Raw genomic sequence first — 14,957 nt, 5'->3', positions numbered from 1 at the left:
TTTGTGACATAGATGATGATGAGCGAACATTGTAACCATGTTCTATACCAATTCTTCAAAGCAAAGTCTTTAAAGTTGGAGGCTAAGCTTCGTCATAGAGAAGAAGAACTATCTGCGGCCGAGATGGAAATAAGTAAACTGAAGGGTCGCCTGAAGGAAAAGGAGCGTCTGGGTAATGCCGAGGAGAGTCTTCGTTCGGAACTTGCTATAGTCCGCAACGAATTGGAGCAAGCTCGCAGAAATGTATCGTCCCTCACAGGTTCGTGTTTTTTATTGGTCTTTTACTCCTCGTGATTCCCTATTTGTACTTTGGTGTTCTGTCTCAGTCTCCCCACCCTATCTTCAGTGGGTGGAGTCCCCGAGCTCATATGTCTTCGGAAAGAAAGGGAACGACAGAAATCCCGCATTGCAGAGTTGGTGAGTAAGTTGAAAAGAGAAGCCGTAAAGTGGAATGCTCGTGATGATGAGCACAACGCCTTAGCAGCTGAGTGGCGTGAAAAGCGAACACTGATGGTTGATATGCAGAATAAGTACAATCATGACCGTCGTCTGTTTAATGATACGCTGCTATGGACGCGTGAAAACCTGCGTGATGCTCGAGGACATGCTTCGGACTTAGAGGCTAGAGTGCGCTTTTTGGAAGGAGAGTTACAACAGGCTCGTTCTTTCTTAGGCCCCGGGGTTAGGGATAGTATGCTGCATATTTCCGAGGAAAGAGATAATGCTAGGGCTGAGGTTGGTGCTCTTAGTAAATCCCTAGCAGCGTCTCGAGCTGATGTTGCTTGCCAAGTGGAATCTGAAAGAGATCTTGAAGTGAATGTGTATCGACTCCATAAAAGGATGGGGGAGATGAATGACGAAGTCAACCATCTTCGTCACTTGGATTCAATGAAGCAGGTAGACTTAGACATGAGTCAATTTGCTCTTACGAACCTTCAAATGGATTATAAGAAACTATCCGACGAATATGACTTTCTTGATGAGGCTCGGGACGCAGTTGTTAATGAGTATGAAGAGGCTTCGTCTAATGTCGAAGGTATAACCTCGTTTTATCGAGTGTGATTCTGTTATTTCTTCGTTTTAACCCCTTGGTATTTCTTGTTTTCAGCACTCGAGGGACAGCTTCACGCAGCAAATGATGAGCTTAAAAAAACTCAATCTGCCTTAGTGCAGCAGGAAGGACAAGCCAACTATTTCAAATGGTTGGCCGCGTCTCGTGAGGAAGCAGCGGAGATTGCCTCCAAAGAGGCCGAACGCCTATCTGCATTGCTGTCTCAGGCCAACCAGCGGACCGCTGTTATCACTTATAAAGCTCGATGTCAGTTGGCTGGAGAGACCAACAAAGTCCTAGATAAGATTGAACTTGATCTTAAAGTCGAACATGGTCTTGTCAAGAATTATCCGTGTCGTCCCCTTCCCGCGCCTTTGCCTGGTTCTTCTGGGTCTTCTTCAGGTGGTAGCGTACCTTCATCTCGCAGAGACAACCCTGTTGATGGAGCTGTATCGTCTAAGTAGATTTCTTTTATTAGTCATATAAAGTTGATCCTTGTTGATTATATAATTTCGGATATTTTTTTGATGTGTTTCCTGCTTTATCTTATTTGCTGAACTTGTAATCAACTCTTTATGAAATGGATCATCCTTTTGGCATACCTGCGTTATCAATTCATTTTTATTTTAAGTATTGTGAAGTGTTAAACTAGAAATAACTTGCTTTGTAAAAAGTTGAGAGTGTTTGGGTGCGACACCGAAGGTAAATACCTTCGTGATCGTCTTGAGACCTGTCACCCCGCTGGCGAATCCTGGGCCAGAGGATTCCCAAACAGTGGGGGCCGAGGCAGCGTTCTAGGATATGGGATGCTTATTTGAAATGTTTACATGCACCCATTCCGTTGACCCTCTTCCTTAAAATTGGTTGGGTAGCTCTTTCTGCTGGGTGCCTTCCCCCTGGTCTTACACTCATAGACACTGATAGGGGAGCCCTAAGAGATTGTAGATTAACTACTTTCCCCAATATTATTAATTTATTATGTAATGTACATGCGTTCACCCAGCGGGCCTTTTGACCATTTCGTTTGCTTGAAGATTTCCCAAAAAGTTTGTTTGATTGATAGGTTGAGGCCTGCTACTCCTCGTCCAGAGATAGAAACATGTAAATCGGTTACGCTGCCTTCTTCTTCTGGTATTCTTCACGCAGATGCAAAGCTGCGCTGCTCCTATGGGTAGTACGGTTTGAGCCATTTAGCATTGCAAGGGTGCCGGAGGACCTCGCCTTTCAGATTGCGAAGATAGTAGGAACCGTTTCCCGCAATGTCGTGTATTATAAAAGGTCCTCCCCATGTAGGTGCTAACTTTCCCCATTTCTTCTCTCGTTGATACTGCAGAATTGTTCTTAGCACATACTGCCCTTCTACAAAATTTCAAAGCTTAACCTTTTTGTTGTACTCTCTCGCTAATCTCCGTTGATAATTTTCCATCTTTTCAATGATGCTTCCCTCCTTTCTTCCAGGTCGTCCAGTCTCTCTAACATCATGTCTGTTGTGAGATTTTTCTCCCATGCTTCGCTCTTTGTGGTTGGCATGAGGATATCTGTTGGGATGACTTCTTCAGCTCCATAAGTGAGGAGAAATGGGGACTCCCCAGTGGCAGATCTTCTTGTTGTCCTGTATGCCCATAATACATTGTGTAGCTGTTCACACCATCGCCCCTTGTGTTCGTCTAATTGCTTTTTGAGGATAAGGGAGATGGTTTTGTTAGTAGCTTCCGCTTGTCCGTTGCTTTGAGGGTATATGGGGGTGGACTTGTTTTTCCTTATTTTGAAAGTGTCGAAGAGCATGTCTATGTTTTTCCCCTGTAATTGTTTACCATTATCGGACACGATTTCCGCTGGTATGCCGAACCTGCAAATAATGTTTTGGAATATGAAAGTAAACACGTCCACGTCTCTGATCCTGGCTAAGGCTTTGGCTTCCACCCATTTACTGAAGTAGTCCGTGGCTACTATCAAAAATCGTCTTTTTCCTGATCCTTCGATGAAAGGCCCAACGATATCTATGCCCCATTTTACAAATGGACATGGACTATCCAAAGAATTCAACGTTGTTGCTGGTGCGCGTATCTTTTTGGCGAAACGCTGACATTCTTCACATCGTCGGGACATTCTTGCAGCATCTTGTATCATTGTGGGCCAGTAATATCCTTGAATTTTGCTTTGTCGGCTAGTGATGTCATGCCGCTATGATTCCTTGCGTCACCATAATGGATGTCGTTTAGAATTCGATGCCCCTCTTTCCTGGATAAGCAACGTAGTAACGGTCCGAGGAAAGATTTCTTGTACAAGACCCCATCCCGAAGATCAAATCTTCCTACTTTGGAGAGTATTTTCCTGGTTTGTTTATGATCCGAGGGTAAGGTTCCATCCTTGAGAAACGCATGGATCATCATTCTCCAATCATCTTCGTTGTTGAAATCTTCGTCTTGATTTGCTCTTGACAGGATATCTTCTTCGTCAAAATCGTTACGGATGTCTTCTCCCACCTGATCTTCGATATTTTCTTCCACTGTATCTTGGTTTGTAGCAAAGGAAAATTGTGATGAAATCGAAGGCTCGTATACCCTTGTTATTTTGATAGCTTCGATACTCTTGTCCTTCAGCATGGATGATATATATGCTAGGGCATCCGCGTGCCTGAGATCTCTTCTGCATAAGTGCCGGAACTTTATGTTCGGAATTTGTGATGCCAATGTTTGGACCAAGGCCATGTAAGCTGAGAGGGTGTCGTCTTACACATTGTATTCGATCCCTATTTGCCGTATGACAAGCTGCGAATCACTTGTCAGTCTTACATCAGTTACGTCCATCTCTATTATCAAGCGGAGGGCATGTACGACTGTCTCGTATTCGACGATGTTGTTAGTATGCTCTTTGAATTCTAACCTGAGTGCCTGTACGATCCTTTCTACAGTTTGGGTGGTGATGACAATGCCTATTTATGCCCCTTCCTTATTTTTGGAACCATCAACGAAGACTTCCCATTGTCTTTGACTCGCGGGTTCGAGGACATCAACTGGATCCTTGCTTTCCTCGTCGGCTTCTGGTATTCCCCTAATATCTTCATCGTTGTCCAGGGGGAGGTCTGCTAAGAAATCCGCCAATACTTGGGATTTTTGGGAATGTTGAATTTCATGAATGATGTTGAATTGGTACAGGTGGGTATTCCACTTGGCTATTCTACCTACTTTTCCGCGCTTTTGAGGACTCCAGTGGTGCTTTGCATGGGACGCGGATGAAGTGAGTTAGGAAATAGGTTCTCAGCTTTTGAGTAGCCCATACTAATGCCAGGATGAGTTGTTCGATCTTCGTGTAATTCCTTTCCGCAGAATTGAGGGTCTTGCTGACATAATAGATAGGTTGTTCTATCTTCGTATTGGTTTTGACCAACACTGCGCTAACTGCGTCTTCTGTCGCTGCTATGTACAATGCCAAAACCTCATCAGGATTAGGCTTCTGCAGGATTTGAATTGAAGCCAGGTATTCCTTGATTCTTTGGAAGGCTTCTTCGCATTCTGCGGTCCATTCAAACTTACTCCCTTTTTTGAGAATATTGGAAAAATGTTTGCATTTGTCCGAGGATCGGGCAATAAATATGCCCAAGGCTGCTAAGGACCCATTGAGCTTTTGCACTTCTTTTAAATTCTTCGGAGATGACATTTCCACTGTGGCCTGAATCTTCGCGGGGTCTACCTCAATACCCCTTTTTGTTACCAGATATCCGAGGAACTTCCCTGAGGTGACACCGAAGGTGCATTTTTCAGGATTTACTTTCATGTGATGTTTCCTCATTGCTTCGAAAATATCTCTCAGGTCCTGGTGGTGATCTTTGAAGCCTACTTTTGACGAGCATGTCATCAACGTAGACTTCTAGGGTACTACCAATCCATGGCATGAAGATAGCATCGACCATTCTCTGGTAAGTTGCCCCTGCGTTTCGAAGTCCAAAGGGCATTCTAGTGTATAAATAAAGGCCATGCGGGGTGTAGAATGTTGTGTGTAGTTGATCTTCTTCTGCCAGGGCTACTTGGTTGTAACCAGAATATCCGTCCATGAATGACAGCTCTTCGTACCCTTCCACTGCTTAAACCAGTTGATCTATGCTCGGTAGGGGATAGCTGTCTTTTGGACATGCCTTGTTGAGGTTAGTAAAGTCGATGCATATCCTAACCCCTCCATTTTTCTTAGGAACGACGACCATGTTGGAGATCCATGTAGGGTATTTGACTTCCTTGATGAAGCCTGCTTCTAGTAGTTTCCGAAGTTCTTTTTCTACTACCTTATGATACTCTGGTGCAACTTTTATTATTTTCTGCCTGAAAGGTGACGTGCCTGGTTTGATGCGCAGCTCGTGTTGGATTATTTTTGGATCAATCCCCGACATGTCTCCTAACTTCCAGGCGAATACATCCGCGTATTCTTTAAGTAATTTGGTTAAGGAATCTTCTCTTTCTTCGTCCATTATGGTCCCTACTTTGATCATCTTCGGGTTTTCTTCCGTTCCTATGTTGATTTCTTTTACGGGATCCACTGGTGTGAACACCGGCTTCGGGTCCCCAAGGACTGAGACGTTCTTTAATTGCTATTTGGTATGTTTCTGCCCTTCGTTGGCTGCTGAAGTACTTGCCTCTGTGTTGAGGACATTATCATCTTTTGTCAATCCCTTCCCTGCGGTTTCCTTGAGGAACAGGTCTATGGCCTTTTCTTTCGCAGCTTCTTTATTTTTGATCCTTCGGGTTTTTCGCTGCTCTTCCTGTTCGTTGTTGATACGATCCTGAGTGGCCTGGCACTCTTTTGCAGAGACCCGATCTCCCTTGATTTCCATTACTCCCTAGGGTGTAGGGAACCTGAGATATTGGTAGTAAGTTGCTGCCACTCCCTTGAGTTTATGCACCCACTTTCGTCCAATAATGGAATTATAGGGGGATGGGGCGTCTACCACGCTGAATCGTGTTTATACTTTCATGGGCCCGGCGTTCACCTGCAACACGATGTCTCCCAATGGCTTTGTGGGCGCTCCGTTGAACCCGTAGATGGTGTAATAAGAGGTCATCAGCTGTTCATCATGGAGCTTCATCTGTTTGAAGGCGTCGTAGAATAGAACGTTCACTGAGCTTCCCCCATCGATGAGGATATTTTTGAGGTTACATCCGGCCACTGGTAGTGTGAGGACCAAGGGATCGTTATGGTCGTCCATATATTCTTCGATATCTTCAGTATCGAAGACGATAGGTGCGTCCATCCACTCTTCGTGCTCGTACACCTCTACGACATCAATCTTGTATAATTCGCAGTGGTATTCGAATTGCTTTCGTAGCCTCTTCCTATCTGCGCTGTAAGTGAGGGCCCTGCGGCTTCGGAACACGAGATTTCATCACCTCTTCAAGCCTTCCTCCGCCTTTTCTGGCTTTTAACTGCCTGATCTCAGCCATCATTTCATCATGCAGCTCTTCCATTACGCGGCAATGTCCCACGTTCTCATGCTCAGTTGAGCGTTTCTTTCTTCGAACTTCACTGTCATAATAGTCTAAGTCTTCGGCGGCATATTCCGGATCGGATGCACTGCTTCCCCTAGAGGCGTTTGCTAGGATGATTCTTCGGTCTCGATTAGGCTCTGGTGCCTTAGAATTTGCTTCGTCCAGTTGTTGGCTAGTCTTCGTGCTTTGGGAAATCCTATCTTTCAAGTCTTGGTTCTCTCTGGCCAGAAGAGCTACGACATCTGCGTAGACCTGCTGTCTCTTTTTAAATTCTTCGAGCTCTACCATCAGTTGGTGGGACTGGTTTGATCCCTGATTGGGAGTTCCGGCTTGTACCCCTACGGCCATAGTTCCCCCTTCGTCTACTGTGTGTATTAAGGGTGGTAGAGGATCAGCTTCAATTGTTGGTATCTCCAAGTTTGGTCCCCTCGGTTGAGCTTCCACCCGTGGTACTAAAACCACTGGTATGGTTTGATTCTGATCGTTGGTTGACGGCATTCCGAAGACTTGTGGATGTGCGGGCTGATGTGTCACAGATTCTGCCACCCCTTCTCTTTGTTGATGGATTTGGTTTGAAACCAAAGTCTTGTTAGCTTCTGTAGCCTGGAGGGCCGCAACAGTTGCGTTATTCTTTGTGGCTGTTGCTTTGAGAGCCGCGGCTGCAATGGAGTTAGTGTTCATATGTGAGGTGATTCCGGCAACATCCTGCCTCTGAGTAGCTGTTTTAGCTTTGTCTCCTTTCTGCTTGCTTCGGGTCATGACCGGGGTAATCCTCGGTGTCTCTTTTGATGAGGCTTTGGTTTTTCCTGCCTCTAGTATCTTTTCCATTTTTAGTCCTTTTCTGCATAGGGGAATAAATAAAGAGAACCAAATATATTCACGAGGATCGGGTTAGTGCCATTCGTATCCGCAAAATTTGTGGAATAAAAGGAAATGAGCTGCCCAAGGGCCTTAATAAAAGAGAAACATAAAGACTCCATCGGTCTAGTTTTCGCAATGCAAATCCTCTAATAAACAATCATGGACCTTGTTTTCAGACTACTTTTGAAAAGGAAAACTCTTGAAAAGGCAAATCCGTAGCGAGAAGTCATGAATCTGGATTATTAAGTCTTAGTTTTAAAAGAAAAACGCCTCACGTGCAAATCTGTGATAGATAGCCGTGGATTTGTCTGCTTTGAAATGGTGTTTGTGAAAATGAAGACCATGAACCCAGAATAAAAAAGGTTTTGAAAGCACGCTGAACCCAGAATAGGGCACAACCATAATGCGCGTTTAATGTGAAATCACAGGATAAGATAAATCTTTTACCGGGACAAAGTCTTGTTTCTAGCGCCAGATTGTGAACACATAAATCTCGAAGCCATCCACGTGTTCACAAACAATATTCGCACACATTCTGAAATCTGAAATCGCACACATTCTAATTCTGAAATCGCACATCGTATATGTAAAGGGGATGATTATATCGATTCATTGACTCTAAGCCTTCGGTCTTGTCATTGTCTAGTCGAATATTATCATGAATAATGTTCGTATAAAAGGGGTAAACAGAGAATCAAACATAAATGTAAAGCACATGACGTTCAATGCTGAATGTAAAGTGCTGAAATATAAATGAGAGAAAGATTTACGTGGTTCGGCACTAAGGCCTACATCCACGGGGTTGGTGTTTCACTATGTATTGAATGATTATAAAGATAGTCAAATGACTTTAGAGTACCCATATGTCTGTGGAAGTAGGGGGATCACTTACTCTTCCTATTTCTCTCTCCTATATTCTCCTCTCTTTTCTCTGGATCGGTCGACCCCTTCTCTCTTAGTGGAGAGGGGTATTTATAGGGTTGGAACGTGGGTACCACTTCTGAGGTGTCGTTGTAATCTTATCTTCTTGTGCTTTGTGCCCATTACGCAGAGGTCTTCGGCATATGCTGCGTCCTAAGCTTGAATACGAAGGGTTATCCTCGCCTCTTCCACGAGCTAATTGACACGTGTATATCTCTTTGATATTTAATGCGGGTAGATGGATGTCTGCTCGTGTCAGACAAGTGTCTCTTTGTCTGGTCACATTTGTGTCAGTCAAACTTCCTCTCAGCCGTTGATATGGGATCTTCCTCGGGATTGGGTGTATTAACACCCAAGGGGTATTATCTGGTGCTCCTCTAAGCCATCATACCTCTGTGATCTTCTGTCCCTGACCGTCAGATCTGCTGACCGGTGGCATCTTCTGATGAGATGCTTGTTATCATGTTTTGATATCTTGTTTTGCATGCCTTCCACGTGTCTCTTTCTGTACACGTGGTGGATGATGAACGATGTACATACAGAAAAGAACATGTTTGTTCCGGAAGTTCCTCCACGATATGGGATTTCCAGAAGACATCACTTGTCACTGAGTTTATTATCAAGGTACACTTTGGATAAATCTCCTATGGTCCACTCCTCCAAGTGGTTCCACAAAGGAAACAAATAGATATACAAGGCTTTTATCGATGCATTCAACTACATTAAATGCCTGCCCAAAAAGTGTGGTCTGACTACCCTATTTTTTCCAAGCACTTTTAGGGTCCATTCAAAGAGAATTAGAGGCCACTCTTTTATTCCCGCTCATTGAAGGGGTTAAGGAGTATCTTAAAAACATAGAAATTATCTATATTTTCCTTCATCTTTATACTAAATCTAAACATATATCCTTTATTTTCATAATCATATCATTCCTCTTTTTCTTCTTTTTTCTACCAGTGAATTCTTTTTTCATTATTTTAATTTTGATTGAAACCCAAGATCATCGATCAAACAAATTTGATGATCGATTGTTTAAACTTAAAACCCAAAATTCATTAACCTTTAACTTAGAACATCAAAAAACAAAAAAATGAGTTAAACAAACAAAACAGACAAATGATAGTAATTGTGATCCAAAATTATGATTTGATTGTTTGAAATCAGAAATTTGATCGAAAAATTTCTAAGATTTGCAGTAGCAGGAACATAATCGGTAGATAACAATCAGTTTATCTACCGATTATGGTTGATGTTCTTTAGAAATGAAGAACATCAACCATAATCGGTAGGTAAATTGATTGTTATCTAACGATTGTGTTCCTGCTTCAAATTTTCTGTACTAAAATTAAACACAATCGATAGATAATGAACATAATTTACTACCGATTATGGCAGTACAAGAATTCGAAAATTGAAGGATTTTGGCAAAAACTCATTTTGGGGCCAATATACATTCGGAAGTTAAACTAACACAATTTACTACCGATTATGGTAGCACCACAAATTCGAAAATTGAATATATTTGGAGGTTAAAGTAACACACTTTACTACCGATTATGGTTGTACCAAAGTTCGAAAATCAAATGATTTTGGCAAAATCCCATTTTGGGGCCAATATACATTCGGAAGTTAAATTTACTACCGATTATGGTAGTACTAAAATTCGAATATTGAATATATTCGGAGATTAAAGTAACACAATTTACTACCGATTATGGTTGTACCAAAGTTCGAAAATTGAAGGATTTTGGCAAAATATAATTTTGGGGCCAATATACATTCGGAAGTTAAAGTAACACACACTTAACTACCGATTATGGTTGTATCAAAGTCGAAAATTAAAGGATTTTGGCAAAATCTCATTTTGGGAGCAATCTACATTCGGAAGTTAGAGTAACACACTTTACTACCAATTATGGTTGTACCAAAGTTCGAAAAAAAAACTCAAAAACTCAAAAGTAAAAAAAAAAATCGTCAAGTTTTTTTGATCACCCGAATCCTACTCAAACTACCGAATATTGAAGGGTAATTTTGTCATTACGAAATATGGGAGATAAGGGGTGAAGATAATTTAGATATAGGTGACCTTTTTTGTTTTATTGTTGGCCCCTAATTCCTTTTGAGTGGCCCCTAAAAATGCCAAGTATTTCTTCCGCTATAAAGCAAAATAGATACTATTACACTCGTTCAGTCCGTAGTCCGTACATAAAAACTCGTTGTCTAATGTTTTTTGTTCGATCAGTTAATGGTAAGGAATTCATAAAAAAAGAGGTATACTCGACCGATAAACAAAACCGACAGGAAAAAAACTGAGTTTGAAATCGATCACCCAACTAATCAAAAAAGAATGACGAGCCAAGTTATAATGATATTCAAATTAAAGAGACCGGTAAAAATTTGAGTCCCATAAAACCTATATACTAGCAGTTAAACCCAATATTTTAGCATTTGATTCCACCTAAAGTTAAGCTTGAATCTTAATTGGATTTCTATTTTTTTTTGTTTTTTGTTTTGTAAGATTTCTATTTTGGTTGTAAATATGTGGTGAAATTTTCATTTGACCCATGTAATTACTAATTATTATTGGAAGTTTGTCTATTGGTATGTGACTCCCTAAACAAAAAAGTTAAAGTTATAGGGTGGACCGCTGGACCTGCCATGACTCCCTAAAGAAAAAAGTCCCTACGTACATAACTATAAGTCTACATTAGTCCACTCCACTTGCTTCATTGCTTCTTAGTTTTTTTAAAAGATACCCGAACTATTTTATATTCCCATCATTAACCTTAATTTGCAAAAGCAAATACGAAATTTGCCAATTTTGGCCAACTGGAGCTTATCAAGTATACTTGATCAAAAGAAAAAAAAAAAAAGCTTATCTAGTACATCATTAACATTGTCAATATGCATGTTTAGGAAAAAGAGGAGGACTAATTCACCATCGCCTGTTGGCTTCGTTCTCAAAGAAATTTTCTATAATTCATGATCAGGTGGAAAGAAGTAGTGTATGAGTCGCCATGATTGCTATATACCTATATCCTCGTAAGATTCATTAGTCCCAAGTGTTTCCTAGCTCTACTGTAGGTTCTTTAGAAAAAAAACATGATCAATGATGATTTCTTAACTTAGATGCTAGCTAGTATAGCACCAATCACAACGTAGTCCTAAATGGTCCGCAAGAGGCGCTTTATGGTAGCAAAAGAAAAATGTATATGCCTAGTCGGACACTAATTATAATGTTCATGAAGACAAACTCAAAGTTAAGTATAGTTTTGGTTTTAACATATATATTTAATTTCTGTTAATGTGGACTTTTGCATGCTCTTAATAGAGTACTACTTGCCTGTTACCAAGAAGCTTATGCATGCGGGTGATGAGATCCACTTCATCTGGTTCAAACGCTCCTCGTTTGATATTTGGTTGTAGATAGTTTAACCACCTCAGCCTACAGCTTTTCCGACAGCGATTTAGGCCTGCAGAAACATATCAACAAAAAGTATGAAATATGCCAATTGTATAGATGTATACTAAGCTAATATGATCCAAAATATGTCAATTACATGCACAGACCTGCTCTAAGAGGAACTTGCCGCCATTTTCCTGGACCATTCTTTTCAATAAATTTCCTTAGAAGTAGATCGTCTTCCTCAGACCAAGCTCCTTCCCTCAGACCTTTTAAGGATGATGAAGTTGCTGAAGTACCCTCCATATTGTTGTGATTTATCAAGTAGTTCTGCGTTTTCATTTAATTTTCTTTTTGACCGGTGATTAGATTTTGCTGAGAGAGTAATGCTACTAGTAGCGCACTAGTAAGTAACTGGAAACAACATATACAGAATTATGCATGCATGTTTAGAAAAAAATTCTAAAGCATGGAGTCTGAAGGTGCATGATAATGAAGTAGAGCATGAGAATCTATTTATAATGCGTTTCTAGAAAAAAATTCATGGCTAATTTGGGTAATTCGTAGAAGGCAACTTACGTGCATATCTTTTAGCCACATTCACACTTGCTCAATTTTTCATGGCTAATTTGGATACTAATAAATAGCAGACAAACTTACGTGCATATCTTTTAGCCACAATCACATGTATTTTGTTTTGCTTTATATGATATAGAAAGAATTCTCTAATGAAGGTTTCACTGGGTGTAATTTGTCGTTTGATATTTGAGTTTTGGTTAGGAATGTAGGATCCAACTTCAGTACTCAGTTATTCATGATAAGTAAGAAAATGAAGAAAACCCCTAGACCAAACTACTGATATTGTTCGAGCAATTTATTTAGTGGATTCTATAACATCAATTAATAGTACAATATGCGGAAAATGGATCATTTGTCCAAATATTTTTAAAACATGGTTCAAATGGACGAGTAAAAATTAGTATGGGTGAAATGGACACTAAAAAAATAGAAAGGATGAAACTGGATTCATCCTGGCTTAAACTTAAAAAATAGTAAGGATGAAACTGGATGCATCCTGATGTAAATTAAAAATAAGAAAAAGTATTTGAAAATGGGTAGGATGAAACTGTTTACATCCTGGTTATTTTTACATTTTTGTCCATTTAAACAGTATCAAAATCTAAATGTCATTTTCACCCAGGAATTGTTGATTTTGGTCTTTTTAACCAATTTTGTGTACAATATGCTCATAATTAACCTTAATCGGCCATCTTGTCTCCAAACGATAATAAAACTTGAAATATTTGTTTCCAAAATTTCTTTTTACAAGTAAATGCATCGTCTACATTCGATAGTTAATCTAACTACCATGTATTTTATGAATGTTGTTTTTATAACGAAAATGACGAAACTAGTTCGCCTTTATTTTATGAATGTCGGAGGAAATTGAGTATTTGAGATTACACTATTGAAGGATGTCGTTTTCGTTGGACATATAATTCAAATGTCGCTACAAATTAATGTGAAGTCTTGGAAGTTTAATCGGGAAGACGAAAGGCTTAGCCGAATATGAAATAACATCGCGGTTGTAATATGGTGGTGTATATGGAGAGAGCGAAATGCAAGGATCTTTGATATCAAAAGAAAAGTTTAGTAAGCCTCATTAGAAACGTTAAACTACAAACATTCTTTTGGAACGAATCAAACACAATGATGTTAAATCTAACGACGAATATGGTGATAATATTATGAGACTCTTTATTTCGGCTTTCTTGAGCTTGTTGCTTGTTGTCTTATATTGCCGAATTCACTTTAGGTTCTCTTTTCTTTTTTGTTTTCCATTTCTATTTATTGGGTTGACGTATCCCTCTTAAATACCTTTTCTTTTCCATGAATTCTTTCTTTAACCGATCAAAAAAAACAAAAAAAACTACCATATATTACACCAATTGTAAAAAAAAATAAAATGAGTACCGTGCGTCCTTCAATTTCTATAAAAGCGAGTACGAATATGGAACCAGTCCCGATAAAGATCTTCATACCAACCGATAAATACTCTCAAAAGCATGCTCCAATTGACAAAGCGATTACAATTATACTACGGGATTGAATTTTGAGATGAATAGTAGGCTCGTTATATATACATACATGGACAAGAGATTTTCTAATTAGAAAATAGAATTATACTTATTGATTTCTAGAGATCAATTAGCCCATCATATATAAAATTGACTCTACTTGTAAGGATTTTGTAAACAAAATTACACAGCCCAATTGATCTAGCTTGTTAGTTTCACATTTGATCAACGTTTTATTAGCTCCATCTCTTGAAAAAAAATTTGTAAGAAGAGAAATTGTTAGCTATTTATACCAAGCTCGAGGTAGTTGCTTTAATCCATACAATGTCTTATCGAGCTTAAACATGAACGCGATGTTCTTGACTTTCAAATCCTTTAGGCCGAGCAATATAAACTTTTTCTTTCAGACACCTATTTAAAAATGCGGATTTTACGTTAATTTGATATAACTTAATCTTCAAAAAACAAGCATGACGTAATAAAAAATCGTATGGAATCAAGGTGTGCAACATGAGCGAAGGTGTCATTAAAATCAATCCCTTCAATCTGAGAATAACCTTGAGGGATAAGTCTTACTTTATACTGAACCACCATTCTGAATTTATCTGACTTGTTCTTGAATATCCATTTGGTACCTACAACATTTACATTGTTAGGGCAAGGGAAAAGCTTTCAGAAATCTTGTCACTTGAATTGATTTAACTCATCACATGCATATCATCAACGCAGGCAAGGTCATTCAGAGCTTCATCAATGTTTTTAGGCTCAACTTGCTATATGTAGCATACAAAGATGCATATATTTTGAAGTTGCCCTCATATTTTTTGAGTGGAGCCCGTTCCCCCAATGATATTGTTGGTATCATGATCCTTTTGAACCCACTTTGGTCGAGCAGTGGTACGTTCTGTTGAAACATCCTTATCAGGGATTTTCTCCTCTTCACTAGTCACATCAAGATCAGCAACCGTTGGTCCAACTTCTACTGATGTTGTTGCTTCTTTGAATTTCACAATTGTCTCCACAGGAGGCAATTCAACAGGAGGATTATCATGATGAAAGTTGCTCAAGTCATCAATAATAATATTTTTTGATACCAATATGACATTAGTTCGAAGACTGTATAATCTAAACCCACGACTATCATAGGCATAGCCTAGAAAAATTCC

The 14,957-nt window shown here is 39.8% G+C and overlaps 1 protein-coding gene across 1 annotated transcript in view; it reads right to left on the bottom strand.

The window, feature by feature from the left end:
* LOC113351693 (transcription factor MYB113-like) overlaps window positions 1–12,019 on the bottom strand; it is a 57,846-nt gene extending 45,827 nt beyond the window's left edge. Inside the window, exons 1-2 of the mRNA XM_026595633.1 lie at window positions 11,881–12,019; window positions 11,654–11,783 (exon numbers count right to left, since the gene is read on the bottom strand). Coding sequence (XP_026451418.1) covers window positions 11,654–11,783; window positions 11,881–12,019 — 269 coding nt within the window. The remainder of the gene's footprint in view (window positions 1–11,653; window positions 11,784–11,880) is intronic.
* Between the last annotated feature and the right edge of the window lie 2,938 nt (window positions 12,020–14,957).

The sequence above is a fragment of the Papaver somniferum genome, chromosome 2 (assembly GCF_003573695.1).
Source record: "Papaver somniferum cultivar HN1 chromosome 2, ASM357369v1, whole genome shotgun sequence".
Classification (NCBI taxonomy): domain Eukaryota; kingdom Viridiplantae; phylum Streptophyta; class Magnoliopsida; order Ranunculales; family Papaveraceae; genus Papaver; species Papaver somniferum.
The sequence above is the reverse complement of the archived record's forward strand: the minus strand, read 5'-3'. Positions and strand labels throughout refer to the sequence as shown.